At 33.8% G+C, this 21,071-nt stretch overlaps 1 protein-coding gene and 1 pseudogene across 1 annotated transcript; both read left to right on the forward strand.

Annotated features, from left to right (window-relative positions):
• The first annotated feature begins 2,325 nt into the window (after positions 1 to 2,325).
• LOC110930109 (bifunctional pinoresinol-lariciresinol reductase) lies at positions 2,326 to 5,719 on the forward strand. The gene is made up of 4 exons (XM_022173334.2): positions 2,326 to 2,697; positions 3,083 to 3,323; positions 4,104 to 4,307; positions 5,414 to 5,719. Exons 1-4 carry the CDS (start codon positions 2,365 to 2,367, stop codon positions 5,575 to 5,577), a joined length of 942 nt encoding a protein of 313 aa, XP_022029026.1. The 5' UTR covers positions 2,326 to 2,364; the 3' UTR covers positions 5,578 to 5,719.
• A 7,127-nt stretch (positions 5,720 to 12,846) lies between these two features.
• On the forward strand, positions 12,847 to 19,337 carry LOC110932276 (annotated as a pseudogene).
• Positions 19,338 to 21,071: the final 1,734 nt, after the last annotated feature.

Raw genomic sequence — 21,071 nt, forward strand, 5'->3', positions numbered from 1 at the left:
TCCCCACACTCTAGGGTTTATTTAACTAATATTGATTTGTCTTACTTTTTTGTTTTTATTTAGAGATCTATTGATATCTCAATTTAATATCATCTTTATTTGTTTACACTCTTATTAATTTATGATTTTTTTTGAACTGTGAACTTCATTAAAAAACAGGCAAGTCCTTAAAGCGAGGACAGCCAACCCAACCAATTACACCATGTACAAGGGGTAAACAACCCAATCCTTCCATTAAATGGAGGAGAATGTAGACCTATTCTTTAACCACAAAAACGACCACGACTTAACCATCGCAACTACGTCAGCGACCTTAGGACTAGACCCCTCGAAAACTTTTGCATTTAGAACCCTCCAAATGGCCCAACAAGTAGTCATAATAATCCCTCGCACGATTCTTTTACCCCACTTGTCTACTGACATGTTATCTTGAATCCGCAAGATGTCTTTAAAACATTATTTTTTACGAGAAACGTTATTGTACAAGAGGAAAGAATTGTACAAAGTATCGGAGAAAAGTTTGTCCCTTGATTTGCAAGATCAATGGTTGAGATTGAGTGGTCCCTAAATATAGAATTCGCATGCCTAAAAGCAAGGGAAACAAGTTGGGAAAGAGTAAAATAGGAAAATCCAATATTATTGACTCATAAACTCACTTCCATTTGATTTTTCAAATGGTTATAAATTTTTCATATGTTAATATTTTTTTTTATAAAAATTACACCGTATCAACGAGCATTTCATTCTCTTTAATTTAAGCATACTATTGCTATATTTTTCTTAATTTTTTTTTGCAGGAGTTTGAATACTCATTACGTGATTACATGAATTTAAATACCCAGTAAGTGACTACGTGATCTTGAATACCCATTACGTGATTACTTGATTTCATTATAGTATTTTATGTGAAACCCTAGTAAGTGATTACGTAATTACATAACAATAGTTGACTATGTATTATTACATAATTACATGATTTTATATACTCATTTCGTAATTACGTGATTTTATTATAGTATTTATGTGAAACCTACTGAGTGATTACGTGATTATGTAAAAACAAAACATCTAATACATAATATTTCATATGGAATACCTAATATTTCATGTATAATCACGTATTAAGGATAAATTATATACAAAACAGTCGCCAAACCAACCTATAATAACAACAAAATGCCGTATATTAGAGATTTAACCACGTAATAAAGCATAAACAATCAAGTTCTTATTATTGAATATGTAACCACGTAATAAGCATAATTGTATTAACATTAGTTTTAACGAATCATATTGAATGTGTAATCACGTAATAAATTTATATTGAATGCGTAATGATTTATGTTGAATGTGTAATTACGTAAAGGGAATTAAAAATCAGGTAGTCATGTACCGGGTATTCAAAATCATGTAATGGGTACTGTGTCGTAATCACATAATGGGTATTCAAATTCCTGTAAATTACTTTTAAGAACACTATAGCATAGGCTGCTCGAATTAAAGAGAATGAAATGCTTGTTGATACGGTGTAATTTTTTTTAAAAACTATTAACGTATGAAAAAGTTATAGCCGTTTGAAAATCAAAAAGGAAACTAGCTAAAAAAAGAGAAAAGATAATCATACCCTTCCCTCATTGAATTGAGAAAAACAAATGTGCGCTCATAATTCTCTCCTAGGCTTTGTCTAAAATTTCTTTGTTGTAGATGATCTCTTTATCTATTTTTTACACATAGTTTGAAAATACTGAAGCATACTTAAATGTCTTTACTCTTTTGCAACTTTAATTTTTTTTTGAACGGCAAATTTGGATCACTGACGGACCACTGGAGTATCATCGTGCCACCAGCAGAACCACCCGATCATATCTATCTCCACTAGGCAATAATGCCTATACACCAATTCAGGAGGAAACCCAATAAATCTGGGAAAAACCCCCTTTGTGGGAATCGAACCCATGACCTAATGGTCATAAGCTTTATCCCACCACCAAGATACCACTAGGCTATAATGCCATGAGTATATAGTGCAATAAAATACGAGCCAACAAATTTCTAAATACACATTTAGGTATTTTGATTTGGTGCGGGTGATCATGTGTCATAACTATTTAATTAAATAAGTTCATCTTCACTTTTCTAATAAACGTATCATCCTTTTTTTTTAATCATATTCACCAAGATCTTAATAGCTTAAATTATATCTGTAGTCCCATTGACCATACCATACGCTTCAAGTTTCAACAACAATGACTTTAAAGACTTCCAACAGTTCATTATTAGTTCATTATATATATAAGCATAAGCATTATTTGTGTTTTCATAGAACAAACACACACACACAAAAGTGACAAAACACAAACAGAAATGGGGATAAAGAGCAAGGTTTTGATCATTGGTGGCACTGGATACATAGGGAAGAGATTGGTGAAAGCCAGTTTACAACAAGGCCATGAGACATACGTTCTCCAACGACCCGAAATCGGTGTTGATATTGAAAAAATCGAGATGCTGTTTTCCTTCAAGATGCAAGGAGCTCATTTGGTAATCGGTTCGTTTGATGATCATCGAAGTCTCGTAGAGGCTTTGAAGAAAGTAGACGTTGTCATATGCGCAGTATCGGGTGTGCATATCCGCTCGCATCAAATTCTCCTTCAGCTTAAACTTGTTGATGCCATCAAAGAAGCTGGAAACATCAAGGTATACCCTAAAAATAGGATGCTTTTAAAAAATATGAGCATAAATTAAAAAAGTTCACAATTAGAAGCTTATTAGACAATTTATTCATGATTTTCACCTGGACAAAAGTTCACAATTGATTAAAACTTGTAAGTTTAACCCATAAAACTTAGACAATTTATTTATGATTTTATGTGTGAGTTTCACCTAGGCAAAATTTCACAATTATAAACTTTAAAGTTTTGAACGCATAAATTAATTTAGACAACTTATGATTTTATGTGAGTTTCACCTAAACAATTTGTTAAATCACATTTTATAAGGCGATCGCATTTTGCGTATGTAGTGAAGAGTATATATTTGTCGTTATCACCAGTTGTAGTAACATTTGATAATGATATAATAGCGATTTTTGCCGTCGGAGTTTGGTACGGATCCTGCAAGGATGGCGGATGCGATCGAACCAGGACGAGTGACCTTCGACGACAAAATGGTGGTTCGGAAAGCCATTGAAGATGCTGGGATCCCTTTCACCTACGTATCAGCGAATTGCTTTGCTGGTTACATGGTTGGAGGCTTGTGCCAACCAGGCTATATTCTTCCTTCACGGGAATCTGTCACATTGTTTGGGGATGGCAATAAAAAATGTAAGCTAGCTTAAACACAAAAATTTGGCATGCATCTTTTGGTACTTTGCAAATTTACACTACTTGAAAATTGACTTTCAACGACCACAAAGGTATTTGTGGTTTGTGTGGGGCTGAACGTCATGTAATTTGTACACCGCAAAATAAAGGAGCATCGCTGACGGCCAAATAAAACTAAAAAAAATGTTCTTTTGTTTATCTTTTTGGATCCCGTTGGTAAATTTCGGACAAAATATAAAAAAAAACTATATTCTTTTTTTTTAATCTTTTTGGATCCCGTTGGTAAATTTCGGACAAAATATTAAAAATATATTTTATTAGTTATTATTTTTTTGGAATAAATATAAAACATATATTTTATTAGTTATTATTTTTTGGAGTAAAAAAAAAGAAACAATTTTGTTTTATCTTTTTGGCTTCCATTAGTAAATTTCCAACAAGATATAAAAAATATATTTTACTACTATTACTAAATATATATATATTTTTTTGGATTCGGTCAGTAAATGACTATTATTGTTTTTTAATTTTTAATGGATCTATCACTAAATCTATGGGTAAATATCTATTGATGATACTCCCTTTATACTAGTGTTGATGAATCTGATATTACTTCTAATGGGATCAATATTCTTGGGTAGTTAAGGGGTCTTTTTCTTTGTTTGGAAAAAAGGATAATACAATATGACAATTCAAAAAAAAAAGTATGATTTAATATGACAGGAAAACAAACACATTGCTTCAATCCACACTAATGAGTTGTCGTTTACACTTGTGCAGCAATATTTGTGGATGAAGATGACATAGCAGCATACACCATCAAAACCATAGACGATCCCCGGACTCTTAACAAGACCCTCTATCTCCGGCCACCGGCAAACATTCTTTCACAAAGGGAAGTTGTGGAACTTTGGGAGAACCTCATTGGAAAACAACTCCACAAAACATCTCTCTCCGAACAAGAATTTCTTAATATCATGAAAGGTTTTTCATAATGCAATAGTTGTTATTTATGTTTTATCGACTTATAATGTTCTTGCGTTTATGTTTTAACCAAAATATAGATATAAGTGCCATTTTAATCCCTATGGTTTGGGCCATTTTGACAGTTTAGTTCAAATGTTTCATTTTTCGATTGTAGGTCAAAAAAGGTTTCACCGTTGCCATTTTAGTCGACTGGGTTAACTTCATCCATTTTTCTTGTTCACGAGAAGCACAATTTGGTCATTTTATATGGCCGAATTGTTCTTCTAGTTAACAGAATTACATATAAGATGATCGAGTTGTCATTCTCGTTAACAGAAAAAATGAATGAAGTTAACCCAATAAACTAAAATAGCAACGGTAAAACATTTTTGGGCCCACAGACGAAAAATAAAACCTTTAGACTAACCTTACAAAATTATTCAAACCACAGGGACTAAAATGATATTTAACTCCAAAATATAAATAAACCTTAAAACTTTCAAGTTAAAAGGTGGTATAGGGTTATTGGTGGTCAGAACCAAGAATGCAGGTAGGAACAAATCAACTTATTTCAGGTTTTCGGATTTCTTACATATATTTTAGCCTAACAACAATTTTTATTTCTGAATAAACCATAAATTGTCATCTCCAATTGGTAAATGTGAAAAACATGTAAAACTTTAATGGATTTTATAAAAATAATGTCGATGGTGAAAAAAAAGTTATGGCAAATAAAATGCTTATAATAATACATGTTTTCCGTTGGAAATCAGGCCAAAGAACACGGACACGTAACTTGATATTGACCAAGATCGGCTCTTTCTGTTTATGATTCTTGACACACTTACAATAACCATAACCTATCTATTTATACTAAAATAGACCTTGCTAAACAATTCTTCTAATCATACTCAAACACCACTTTAATTATATTTTAACTCTAACAAAGCATCATATTAACATACAATGACTTTATCTAATCCAAATCAATCTTTGGTATGGATGAAGTTCGTTTTTTTTTTTTAATTTTAAAATCGACATTTTCATTCATATACTTGCCAAGTTATATCAAAACAGAAGTTCGTTTGAGTTACTAATATGGTTTTTTGGAAATGTGTTTGCAGAGCAAGACTATGCGGAGCAGGTAGGGTTGACTCATTACTATCATATATATTACCATGGATGTCTTGCAAATTTCGAGATCGGAAAAGATGCCGAAGAGGCTTCTATTCTCTACCCTGAAATCAAATACATCAAAGTAGAGGACTACCTCAAGAGATACCTTTGATTGTCATATTCATGCTTGCATATTAATTGTTTGTGTTTTTCATGTGTACAGCCCAATGTGCTGTTACCAACATTGTACCAAAATGGTTATTTGAAACTTGAATTTACGTGTTATATTATAGCTATATATATCTAATATATCACATGATAATATTTCATCGAACATTTTCAAAGACCGATGAATTGTCACTGCCTAGATACACATTAATATCTATTGTACTAGTGTTACTTAACTTTAGAGCGACCATCGACTTCACAAGCAACTGGAAGACTTAGAGCATTCACATTCAATCCACCATATTTTCACCCTAAATTACACTAAAAAATACTATTTTTTCTCTCTCCTTTTCAATTATTTAATATTTTATACCTTTATCATTATCTTTTCTCTCTTCTCCACTCACAACCACTTTCAAAATATATTAAAAAATTATAGGGGCTGAACAGTGTCCCCCCAAATATACAGATGAACAGTAACATTTTCTCTCTCCTCCACTCACAACCATTTTTTATACTCTTTATATTTTAAAAACACCACACACATAATTTGATTATTTGAATGTGAATGCTCTTACACCCTACTACGCTTACACCTACTTGTAGAATTGACTCTATTGCACAAATTCATGCATGCTGATCCACCTATATATACACTTAAATTATTCCAAAAATTCAATATATGTTTAAATCGAAAAATAAAAAATTAATATAAGAAACATATCTACAGTGAAATCCATTCTTTAATACGATCAGGCACACACTGATTACATCTAGGGCTGTAAACAAACCAAATAAACACAAAAAGGCCTTTTTTGTGTTCGTTCGTTAAGGAATTTGATGTGTTCGCGAACGGTTTATAAACACTTACCGAACGAGATTTTAAATTCGTGTTCGTTCATTAAGTAAATAAATAAATGTGTTCACGAATGGTTTACGGATACAAAGAATACAAATAAATTCGGTGAATGCACGAAGGCTATACTACAAACTGCTAGATAAAATAATAAAAGTACGAACATTTTTAATGAACAACATAAACAAACGAACATGAACGAACGTTCACGAACACAGTTGAACGAACGAGATCTCTGTTCAAGTTCATTCATTTAACTAATCTAACGAAATTTCTTGTGGTCGTTCATTTAGTAATCGAATGAATGTAAGCGAAACGTGGAACGATTCACAAATTGTTCGCTGAACGTTCGATTGGTTATAGCCCTAATTACATCACGTTTGGGTTTAAATGGATTTGATATTAATGATTTAACAAGAATTATGCATGAATGTCGTTTTTTTCTTACTTGTGTATGTACATGCATGGTGTTTTAATCAGTGATAGTACTTATGGTAGTTTATGTTTTTATTTCGTTAGTTTTATAAAACAAAAAAAATTTAACAGGTAATTTCATTCACACGCCTACCCAAAAAAAAGACGGGACAACCAAACAACAAACAAGAGCAAATTACATTATAGAGAATTTACACCATCTATATCTCAACTAATAGGCTTGTTTTCCAACCTACTCTTCTACTAAAGAAACCCGCCGGATTTGTCTTCTAAACAAATATCTTCAATTGTGTCTTGATGGTTAGAGAAAACTATCTCATTCTTCGCCTCCCATATACACTAACATATCACAATCACAATCCTATGGAGCACTTCAACAACCTCCACTTTATCCCCATGTGCGAGGACAACTCCAAAAGATCACGAACTGAAAATGAATATATTGGAGGAACCCGACACGAAGCACTAATAGATTTGCAACACCACCACAGCCACCTCACAAGATGTGTAGAGATGATCAACCATCTCAACGCGTGACTCACAAAACACGCACCTTTGTTCTTCAACGTATATGTTTCTCCTTCTGAGAGCATCATGAGTCAGTATACGAACCAAAGCTGTCAAAATGGTATGAATGATCGATACAAATATCAAATAACAACACAAGACACAAGAGAAACGACAAAACGTGACTTAAAACTTTATTATTTAACCCAAACCGAAAAACACCCTACCTTCCAAAGATCTTACAAAATGTAAGATCAGAAATAAACCAATACAAAATATGTAATCAACTGATAACAATCAGTTGATTACACAGAACAATAAAACTTAAATGAACAACACAACCTGATTTATACAGATCCACAGGATTGGTAATACAGACAGAACAAACGATAATGCAAATCTTCAACAGGTCTTCATCATATCACGAACAGACTTGAATGAACATCAACTCAAACGACAGTGAATGAAGCAGATCAATTCACAACAGGAACTAAGAAGTCTAAAGGTGCGCGAACAAGAATTAGAAAGTTCTGGAACCCTAGCAGCCAAGAGTGCTCATATATGCCCTGCACTTTTTATATTACACTTAACCACAAAACTATAAGGGATAATGATCGCAACCCTTCAAACATTGCACTTTGCACCCCTTTACTTCACGAAAACGTACAGCCAGTTACAACAACTTAACAGCTCATAACAACCAGGCCAACAGGCCCAATAGAACATAACAACTAAACCCATATGAATGATAAAAGGCCCAGTTCACTATTTTAACAGCCCCCCTTCATTCATAGGGTTTAAGTTAACTCAACGATAAAGTTCACAAAACACTCGCAGACCATCGATACAACATCTGTAACATAATTCTCACCAAATCTACACGACAACAGGTTCTACCACACGTAGAAACCACGAGAAGTCTAGATATTGCACACGATAGAGAATGAGGGTGAATGAATAAGAACAATCCAGCACCTCATCTTTTATAGCGACCCCTTTTGAATGTTACACTCAAGACCACAAGTTAAGCTAAAGATGATCACGATCCTCCAGACTTTACATAAAGCCCCTCATACTTTCCAACTTCTTCAAATCTGTTGCTACAACTCAAACTAAACGTAACAGACATATAAACACACCTGGACTCATGTGACAGCCCATACATCTCATAAGCCCAATAAATAAGTCCAGCAACGTTGAATAATAAGCCCACTTGACATGTTTGTGTTATGAACACTATTATTTTTAACATCCCCCCTTGATTCAAACACCAAACATGTCAACTAGACTTAACTTAAACCATAATAGATCATGCTGAACACAATTCAAACCTTTGTAAACACAACTGCCAACTGAACTTCAGTGGTAATTTTTTATGATTTATATAAACGATACACTTTTACCAACCTTTAACAGGTAAATGGCAATTAACACCAAAAAATTACCAAAAAAAAAAACACTATACACTGCAATATACACAACATCATAAAGAAACAAATCAAACAGTAGGATTCTTATAACCAATATCCTAACCCATACATGCTATGAATCCAGACAAACTACAACACGAGATAAGAGATTATTTGAAGAAAACACAAATACCAACAATAAATCAAAGAATTCTCTATAACAGACAGTCAGTTCAGCTCATACAATCAAAACAATATGCACAACTAAAAACAATATGCAACTCATGGAAAGAACCGAATAACCACAAAACTTCATGCGCAGAAGCACGCATGCCTCTTCGTACAACTTGATTACCATCAGCACCTTTATTTGTTTACTTAAACCACATAATGTGACACCAAGAAAGAGGCTATATAGACCATCTCAAATGTCACTTCTGGTGGAAGCCATGGCCAAATTAACAAAAAACTTTAGACTCACATCTGAACCAAAAAACTGGTCAAGAAATCATAAAGAACATAAAGACTCATTTTTTTAGCAAAAAGAACATATGCACACGACATGAATCACAAAACTGAATCACACGATTCAACACGAATCTGATAAAGAGAGAACAATACAACTCGAAATCAGACAACAAATAACAGTTAAATATTCTTCTAATTGAAGCTAAAGATCTTATGATTTTGCAACAAGAACAAAAAACTTCTCACAAAGGAGCAATTTAGACAACCACAATATACACTAGCAACCTTCTACACAAAGATGCTAGCAAGACAACATCATAAATCAGACAAAAGTCTGAAAACAACGACTCACACGACTCAAAGAATTCAGAACCAAGTCTGAAAGACTATACTTGTGAAGAACTCAAAGACTAATTTGAGTAAAGCAAAAAAACTTTATACAACTTCACAACAAACACTTAAATCATATAAGCATACAATTTCACAACACTATCAGACACACATCTGACAAACATAAAGTCACACGACTTCCACGATAAAGACAAGACTTGTAAACATGAGCATCAAACAGCAATAACCAACTTTAAACTTGTAGCAACGAGAAACGATACTCAAATTCAACAAATTTCCAGCCAAATACAACATGAAACTCTCACAAGACAACCCTACCGATTATCACACGATAATCTATACAAAATCTACAGGAATCAAGCAAATCTAAGAAACTATAGATACTTTCAGGAACAGATAGAATGAGAGCTACAAGAAAAATCTTACAAATCTCTCACATAATCCAAAGCAACTCTACTCAAATTTAACAGAATTCTAACAAGAATCCTAAGTCTATAATGAGAACATGAGAAGCAAACAAGTTGTAAAGAGAAACAAGATTCAAGAAACAAGTTTGAAAATAACAAGAAGTACACACTTCTATACCAGACAACAATTCCAACCTAAACAAATAATGAAATACAAAATCACACGATTTAATATCTCACACAAAAGGCTAAGAATAAAGAGACATACACAAGACAATAAGACACAACCAAACAAAATCTGATTAAACACAAAATTAAACAATTTGCAATCAGAACAATACATTTCATAAGAGATAACATACAAGGCTGTCACATATACAAAAAATCTTGACAACACAACAGGTTAGAAACACTCGAATTACATAGTTCGGCTAACCATACAACAAGAGACAACAAGACATACAGACTACGTGCGAAAGACACAATGACAGTTCAAGACAAAAAACGAATCACATGATCCACAATAGAAACAACATCTCAATCTAAACTACATTTAGACAGCAAATACAAGATTGTATAACCACAAACATAGGACATTACATGACAATCAAACATTCAATCATGAATGAAACAACAGGATCGTGTAATGAACACTCAGCCAGTCATGACTGAAAATAAATGACCATTCAATTATCATACAAGATTCAAGGTACATAACAATGTCCTAGATTGAAAAACAGGACACAATTGAAAACTACAGATTTAAGCACTTAACAAACCCAAAAATATACTCAGAGTGTCACAACTTACAATATCTAATACTCTAAATCAAACAAAGATGAGAACCAAACAGATAACTACATAAACAACAAGAACCTCATATATGACCAGAATCAACACAAAAAATGGATCTAATAACACGAAGAAATACTTAAATGTGATGAACAAAAGAGAGAGAGAGTATGAAGATAATAGAATGATTTTAACTCACTCCGAAATAGACACGTTACCAACCCGTAGACATACAAAGACCAAGCAACAACAGATTAAAACAACAACAAAAAATTTTACTATGCAATGAAAACACCAACAACAAGCTCTAGACAAATACACATCAGATGAAGACTCAACATTTGAAAATCTTATACAAAATAAATAAGTGAAGATCAAAACAACTTATATAAACCTTCTATTTGTTTAAGAAAATTATTCAACAATTTTAATAGTCACCAAGTGACAGATTTTAAACAACCTCTTTACCACAAACTACATAGACACACAAAACAAACAATGAATCAGTCAAAAAAACACAAAAGAACAAACAAGAACACATAATAGAACAACAACAATCACGTAATAGATCACAGAAGTTATCAACAGATAACACAATATATGAGCCAGACAGAAATAAAGAACCTATAACGAAGCTGAGTCAGGGACCAGATTCCAGGTTTGTCACTCCTTGGTGCCTGGACAAGCCTTTACTCAGGAGCCACAACTAAACCTATCAGACCTACTACACGGATTAACGCAATAAGTACAGATAGAAAACACAACAACCCAGCAAGAATACTGAACACAGAAAAAAAAAACAAAGAATACAGAATAACAACCACTTAACATACAAGTAACAACTATAATACAAATGCGGAAGAGAACACAACACCAAGAAAGCAAAAAATATCAAACAATCAATAATGCCGGTCCTTACTACTCCGACTTCAACTAAACCAACAACAGAAATAAAAGAAACGTAAAAAAAGCAGGAATGGTCTTACAGTGGGTGCAAAGCTCCAAGACATATCAGAACAATAGTTTTCAAGAACTACTAATTCCAATATAGAGAAGCCTCAATAACAGTTCTGGTTACTTAGCCCTGAACATATCAGCAACATGATTTCACAGTTCATTATGCCTTAGCCCAACTCCTCTTAGTCCAGACACAATTCATGTTTTCCTTAGTCAAGCCTTGAAACACACTATAGTTTGACCAAAAAACACCACGAACCTCTTCTTGCCACATAATCAAAAATCTGAATTGAACTTCAAAAATCCCAAGAAGATCAGACCAGACTTCTACAAACTTGGACCCACAATCGATGAATAGTTGAAACCACCGATTGTGTACAGAACCACAATCACGAACAACGCGACAATCACAAAAAAGAAACCCTAATCTGATTAACCGATATCAAGTCTACGAACTCTAAGATCAAGAGAACAATTAACCGATCGTAATATAGAACGATCCGAAGAATCAAAACTAAAACCTATCAAGACCAGAAACAAGAGTCCATCAATATCAAGAACTCAACACCCAAACTGTGGAATGTGAACCAGATCTAAGCAGATATGTTGTCAACAACAAAATTCGGAAAACAGAAACCCTAGATACACCACAAAACAAAACAATCAGACAAAAACATAAAAATACACAGCGGAAGACGAGTTATCGATCATCAACAGGAGCACAGCGGCTCTGATACCATGTCAAAATGGTATGAATGATCGATACAAATATCAAATAACAACACAAGACACAAGAGAAGCGACAAAACGTGACTTAAAACTTTATTATTTAACCCAAACCGAAAAACACCCTACCTCCCAAAGATCTTACAAAATGTAAGATCAGAAATCAACCAATACAAAATATGTAATCAACTGATAACAATCAGTTGATTATACAGAACAATAAAACATAAATGAACAACACAACCTGATTTATACAGATCCACATGATCAGTAATACAGACAGAACAAATGATGATGCAAATCTTCAACAGGTCTTCATCATATCACGAACAGACTTGAATGAACATCAACTTAAACGAGAGTGAATGAAGCAGATCATTTCACAACAGGAACTAAGAAGTCTAAAGGTGTGCGAACAAGAATTAGAAAGTTCTGGAACCCTAGCAGCCAAGAGTGCTCATATATGCCCTGCACTTTTTATATTACACTTAACCCCAAAACTATAAGGGATGATGATCGCAACCCTTCAAACATTGCACTTTGCACCCCTTTACTTCACGAAAACGTACAGCCAGTTACAACAACTTAACAGCTCATAACAACCAGGCCAACAGGCCCAATAGAACATAACAACTAAACCCATATGAATGATAAAAGGCCTAGTTCAATATTTTAACAAAAGCCATCCTCCAAGCGAAAATGTTATATTTTTTAGGCACTCATTTGTTGGGGAAAATAGAGATTGTAACGGATGATCTGAGAGGCATTTGATGATGTGGCAACTGATGTTTGATAAAATGCTTGACCCAAACTCAGGGCCTGCCCTGCCCTCTCTTGTTGATCACATCCAAGTCTTTCTAGTGTAAATTGTTGATGACTTGATTGAAATTTTCTGATCTAATCACCCCCCTTAGTTGTACACATATCCTTCATGTCCTTGAATGATGCAATATCCATTAAAAACAAATGCTAAATGGAGAATGTGATGCCATTCAAATATCAGTTTATCCATTTAAGGCTCTTTCAATCTTGCTGCTTGAATTAAAGCTGTGGTTCGTTTAGCCTTTACTAGGAGGTTGAAATTTCAATTCATATTTTAAAAACCATTGAAAATTTGATTCTGTCTTATGTATTGAGTGAGTGCATATGTCCTTTAGAGTGGTTGGTATTATGTAGAATTAACAAGGATTTCTAAATTTTTACTTTTCAATAGTTTAGGCCTTTGATCCTTCTGGAAAACATTTAGCCATGTTGTATTAATTCACTGAGTTTGTGCACAAGTGATCGTTTCATCGTAGGGTCCAGGAATGAACAAATACTACTTTTTATTGTGAATTTGGATGTTGCAAAATCAAGGCAAAGAGAAACAATCATCTTAATTTGATGAAGTTCTTAGGGAAATACTATAGAAATTGGGGAATTATGTAATTAGTCATTCAATAAGTTCATTAAGGGTAAATGGTAATTCAATAAGAATAATTTAAATGCAAGGGATAATATATGTAATATATAAGGTTTAGGAAGGGGGAAATATGTAATACTGTATATAGGGTTTAGGAAACAGAAATATGTAATTGATTTTAAAGGTTGGGTAAATATGTAATAAATGATCTTAGGAATGAGATATATGTAAACCACCCAAAAAAAACTTATGTCATTATCACATGGATAAATATCCATCCACCAAACAAGTAAGGTTCATCAAAAAATGGGACAGGGAATTGAAAAAAAAAATGGATGCAAATTAATGTTTCTTGTGTATTATGATTTTATTTATGTGTTTATAGATTTATTCATGTTGTTACTACATAATACATTAACGTAACCCGTCCACTAGACGGGTATTGAACTAGTTGTTAAGAGGGATAATTAAGCGCGTGGAAATAGCATTTATGTTAGAGTAAACTGCTAAAATCATCCCTGAGGTTTGACTCAAATTGCTAGATCAGTCCAAAATCAACTTTTTTTGCTAAAACAGTCCCTGAGCCTAGTTTCTGTTGCTATTTCAGTCCAATAAATTAACACCGTTAGAACCTCCGTTAAGGAATGGGTAAAACTGCTAAATTCGTCCCTGAGGTTTGATTCAAGTTGCTAGATCAGTCCAAAATCAAGTTTTTTGAATTTGTTAATTATAAACTTATTTAGGTATATAATTTTTCTAGACTTGCATTAATTTTTTGAATTTGTTAATTATAAACTTATGTAGATTATAAACTCATTTAGGTATATAATTTTTCTAGACTTGCATTAATTTTTTGAATTTGTTAATTATAAACTTATGTAGATTATAAACTTATTTAGGTATATAAATCATTAATATCACAAGATTATAAACTTATTTAAGGCGGGTCCAGTTATATTTATGTTCGTTGAATAAATCATTAATATCACAAGAGAAAAAAATGGTAAATGACAGGTTCTTAATGCATCAATACTTGTACCAAATGCATTATATATTTTCTTAAATGTCTTAAAATTTAAGATAAATTACAAGTCTACCCTAAATATATAATTTAAATTTGTGTTTAGTTATAAAAATATAAACAGAATGTAGCTCTTTTGGAGAGCGCAATTTTATTTGACCTGTCTTAAACACTGGTTTGACCCGAACCCGTTTGGACTCAAACCAAAATAATCCTTTTTATGAGACTTGTTTTGGCACGACATGTTGTCCGACCTCACCTGAATGATAAGTATTATTAAATAAGAAACCACATAATTAAGTAGAAAAAATGAATAAAAGAACTTTATAATACAAATATTAAATTAAAATAATTGATAAATATTAAACATTAAATATTACGATTTAAATAAAAACAAATAAAAATTATGTTAATTTCTTAATATTTAAATTCACATATAATGTTTGTATTTTTCATAACTAAATATTGTTTAAATTAACTGTTGTCTTATTTAAATCCTTAAATAAATACTAAATATTTACATGGTAACAACAACAACAACATCATCAAAATAAAATCAGTATTTAAGGTTGGGCCAGTTAAATTACGCTCTTCAAAAAAACTACATTTATATTTTTAAAACTAATTTTATTTAAATTAAATTAAGTATTATCTTATTTAAATACTTAAGTATATAATTAGTAAACATTTAATGATAATAATAATAATAATAATAATAATAATCAAAATAACTAACAAATAATTTTTCATAACAAAAGGATTTTTTTTCTCTTGTGATATTAATGATTTATATACCTAAATAAGTTTATAATCTAAATAAGTTTATAATTAACAAATCAAAAAATTAATGCAAGTCTAGAAAAATTATATACCTAAATAAGTTTATAATCTAAATAAGTTTATAATCTAAATAAGTTTATAATTAACAAATTCCAAAAATTAATGCAAGTCTAGAAAAATTATATACCTAAATAAGTTTATAATTAACAAATTCAAAAAACTTGATTTTGGACTGATCTAGCAACTTGAATCAAACCTCAGGGACGAATTTAGCAGTTTTACCCATTCATTAACGGAGGTTCTAACGGTGTTAATTTATTGGACTGAAATAGCAACAGAAACTAGGCTCAGGGACTGTTTTAGCAAAAAAAGTTGATTTTGGACTGATCTAGTAATTTGAGTCAAACCACAGGGACGATTTTAGCAGTTTACTCTTTATGTTATTTTCTAAACCATCTTAATATTTTTGCTTTCATATTTCAGGCGTTGCATCCTAATATATATAGACATGGTTTCTGGATTTCAGCTTTTTGCACGTAGCGAACGACTAGCGAACGACTGCTGGCTTCGCCTCTAGATAAGCTGCTTCGAAGATCCTTGAGGGTTAAGTCGCTAAAATCAATCAAGTCAGTCCATGGATTCATCACAACAATGGGATCAAGCTTACCCCAAAGTGCATTTTTCCACAATAAACTTATCTCTGTTTACACATCCCTGGGTTATATATCTGTTGCACGCAAAGTGTTTGATGAAATGCCTCATAAGAATGCTGTCTGTTACAACACCATGATTAGTACATACATTCGTGATGAGAATATAGAACAAGCTTGGAGTTTGTTTTCTGAGATGAGAAATTTTGGGTGCTTTCCAACCCAGTTCACTTATGGAGTTATGGTAGTCTGTTTTCATGCAATTCGTTAGACGTTGTTCAAGGACTTTATATGCAAGCAGTGGCTATGAAGAGCGGGTTTCTCTTTGCTGATGCTTTTGTAGGAACTGCTTCGTTGGGTTTCTTTGGTAGGAGGCAAGGTTGCATTAATGAAGCATTCAAGGTGTTCGATGATATGCCTTTCAAGAATCTAGTGACATATAATGCAATGATATATTTGTTTGGACACGAGGGATTTGTACATGAATGTATGCTGATGTTTCGTGAGCTCTTGAAGTCCCATATATCATTATCTGAACCTTCATTTGTGGGTGTTTTATCTGGATTTCGATCCGAGGATGACCTAGATTCAGGTGAACAACTCCACGGGCTTGTTATTAAGTTCGGGTTGTTAAGTAAAGTGTCAGTCGCCAATTCTCTTGTTAACATGTATGGGAAGTGTGCAGTCACATATTTAACGGAGAAAATGTTTAGTTTAGTACCCAACCGAGACTTGGTGACATGGAATACAGTTATCGGGGCATTGGCCAATGGGGAAGAACCTATAAAAGCAATAGAATTCTTCTGCAGAATGTATATTGACGGTTTTCTCCCAAACCGGACCACATTTCTGAGTGCCATCACCTCATGTACACAGTTAATTAATCTAACTTATGGAGAATTTATCCATGCTAAGATAATCAAGAACCGACATGAAAACGATGATTTTGTTGGCAGTTCGTTGGTTAACTTGTATGCTAAATGTAACAGATTAAATAGTGCTCACCGCTGTTTTGATGGAATTCTTGACAAGAACTTAGTTTCTTGGAATGCTTTACTTCATGGATATTCGAATAGAAGCTGTTCAACTTCTGTTTTGCTACTGCAGGAAATGATACAGTCGGATATGTCTCCAAATGAATTTTCTTTCTCTAGTGTTATAAAGTCGCTTTTACCCTTGGTGTTAAAGCAGATTCATTCTTTGGTCTTGAAAATGGGCAACCACTTAAATGGGTATGTAAGTAGTGCGCTCATGACTGTATACGCCAAAAACGGTTTAACAACAGATGCATTAAGTCTTTTTTATGATGATAAACTTCCATATACTCTTGTTCACTTGAATATTATTGTCGGGCTGTATAACCGAAATGGCATGTACCATGAAACTCAGGAATTGTTTTGTGAAGTAAAAGATCCCAATATCGTATCATGGAACATCTTGATTGCAGCGTGTTCCCGAAATGGAGATTACAAAGAAGCGTTTGAACTTTTCCAACATATGCAGATGGACCACGTCACACACGATAGTTACACATATGTTAGCCTGTTAAGTATTTGCACCAACCTATGTAACCTTGTTTTGGGAAGTTTTCTTCATCCCCTCATGATAAAATCCGATTTCAACCGGTGTGACATAATGGTTCGCAATGTAATGATAGACATGTACGGGAAATGTGGGAGTCTTTTGAGCGCGGTTAAGGTGTTTGATGAAATGCTTGAAAGAAATGTCATATCATGGACCGCTCTTGTTTCGGCTTTTGGGTTACACGGTCATGGAAAAGAGGCACTACAAGTGTTTAAACAAATGGAGATAGATGGTATTGAACCCGAAAAGGTTGCTTTTATAGTTGTTCTTTCTGCGTGTCGACATGGTGGGTTAGTAAAAGATAGGATGGAAATGTTTGAGAAAATGAAAGAAAAATACGCGATTGAGCCAGAAATGGAACATTATCTTCTTGTCGTCGACTTAATGGCTAGATATGGCTATATAAAGAAAGCCGGAAAGTTGATTTCGGGGATGCCTTTTACACCAAATGCAGCTTCCTTGAAGGTTGTAATAACCAAAGAAACATAGAGCATCTCTCCCTCCAAATCCAGACATGTTGATCACAACAAGTATATATAATCTTTTACTTGTAGTTAACCATTTCAATCATCGGTTTTTGAATGGTCGGGACCCATTACACCCGCGGAAATGCAATATGTGGAACAATACGTTGTCACTAAGTATCCCGAATATTCAAATGCGCTCGTTGAAGGAAAAGACAAACCTGACCTTTATGAGCTTTGTGTGAAAGAAGAACCTTCACAGCCTTCTCCAGAAGATAAATGAAAATTGCCACAAGGGGTATTTAGGGAAACGCCTGGAAGTAACTTTCACGATCTTGTAAGAGTCCAACTCGAGCCATCAAGATTACTCGATATCCTCACTAAAAAGTCATCATATATTGGAAGTTTTATTTCAATACCCGAAATTCAAGCAAGAAACAAAGTTTTAAAGCATTGTGGATTGCCCGATGATGAGTATCTTGTTTTATTCACTTCGAGCTATAGGGACGCCATGATGTCGGTTGGCGAAAGCTACCCGTTTTCCCGTGGGAATTTCTACATGATGGTCATGAACGAAGAACGCGACTACATAAGAGAGTTTGCAGGCTACAAAGACTCGAAGGTAGTTTTAGCACCCGAGACGTGGTTAGATCTAAGGATCAAAGGTTCACAACTGAGTCAGTATTTCAAAAGGAAAAGCAAGCAAAGCCCGAAAGGGTTGTTTTGTTATCCCGCGAAAGTAAACGGGACCCACTAGTCTATCCATTAGGTCTCGGAAGCACATAGAAACTCATGGCATGTTTTGCTTGATGCAACGGCTATGGTTATGGGGGAAGATCGGCTGAACTTAGCACTCCATAGGCCTGATGACATGACCACGCGTTCTTCAAAGATTACTTGCTTGCTTGTTAGGAGGAAATCATTTGAAACGGCATCGGTGCCACAAATGTTTTGAAAGGTAAGAACACTATAGGTGTTTACTGTTGTAGACAGCTTAATTTGTGCCGTAAAACATACAAGTGTTCTAACTTGCTTGAGCTTGGCTTAACAATAGCTGTTTCATTGTTTTTAGCATGTAAATTAAAATAGTTTGCTGGATATATAATAAAAGCTATCAAAATTGTAACCGAAAAGAGCATGCCTTGTATTTGGTTTCTTTTTTTCTTTTTGCAAACAGTTGTTTTTGTGAAAATTGAGAGATTTTATAAAACAGATTGGTAATAGAACATGTAAAAGACATTTTTGACCATCGATTAACCGAGTGATGGTTGGCTAAAACTCGAGGACAGGTTCAAGAAATGGTCCATAAACGGAACCTAAAACGAAACTTTTGACCAGACGTAATCGACTAACTTACATAGGTCGATGACCTATTGGCCTAGCGGCACCAGGTGTTTATCCCCACCAAAGTGATGCGGGTTTAAGTCCCACAATATAGGCCAATGACCAATAGGCAATATACAGGAGACCAAACAGAATCAACTACTTTTTTTTTTTGAAAGGCAGGGATTCATAAAACTCAAACACGCCTAGCAAGGGGCTAGATGAAAGGCAATTACAAAGGACAAAACAACGCAACAAAGCAGAAAAAAACAAGGGAGCATACAAAATATATTAAGCAAAACTAGCAAGATCCAACTCGCGCGTTGCCGCGGAGATCCGATCAGCACCACGCTCCATTGCGTTCAAAGCGTAGATACGACGACAGTGTTAAAACCTACATTCGGCTTAGATGACTTGTACATTAGTCTTAATCTCGCGTACAAAGTAAAAAAGGGTTGAAAGGAAAAAAAATGTAAATAGGGACGCCAATGTAAATTAGATTAAAGTTCAGGGGTGTTAGTGAAATATATCTAATTTAAAAGAGTTAAATGCCATTTTAGTCTCTGTGGTTTGGGTCATTTGCCAGTTTAGTCCAAAGATTTCATTTTTCGCTTGTGGGTCCAAAAAGGTTTCACCGTTGCCATTTTAGTCCACTGGGTTAACTTCGTCCATTATTTCTGTTAACGAGAAGGGCAATTCAGTCATTTTAAATGGCCGAATTGCCCTTTTAGTTAACAGAATTACATATAAAATGACCGAATTGCCCTTCTCGTTAACTGAAATAATGGATGAAGTTAACCCAGTGGACTAAAACGGCAACGGTGAAACCTTTTTGGACCTACAGACGAAAAATGAAACCTTTGGACTAAAATGATAAAATTGCCCAAACCACAAGGACTAAAATGGCATTTAACTCAATTTAAAAAAGGGTTAATGGATTTAAACACCCCCAACTATGGCAATTTGGCCGATGGCACTCTCAACTTTCATTTTGGTTCAAACCACTCCCAACTTAACACATCGATTGTCATGGCACCCCCTCGTTAAATATTCTTTAACCAGGTTAGTATAATGAACCTTTGTGACAATATAATCTGATGTGGCATTTCATACGTGGCATACATGAGCTTATGTGGAACATCCCTGATTCGATGAAGTTTATAATCCCCAAAAATCATAACAATTCACTCTAACCAAGATAATATCATATCAGAAGCTCTCAAGTTCATCAATGGCGATCAAACCCTAATCTGATCGAGGTAAGTTTTCTCTCAAATATTTATGGTATTGTTCATTGATTGCACTGATGGAGGTTATCGATGTGATGCTATGGTATGGTGGATCATTGGATTTTAGTTTTGATCAA

Source organism: Helianthus annuus, chromosome 3 (genome assembly GCF_002127325.2).
Source record: "Helianthus annuus cultivar XRQ/B chromosome 3, HanXRQr2.0-SUNRISE, whole genome shotgun sequence".
NCBI classification, from domain to species: Eukaryota; Viridiplantae; Streptophyta; class Magnoliopsida; order Asterales; family Asteraceae; genus Helianthus; species Helianthus annuus.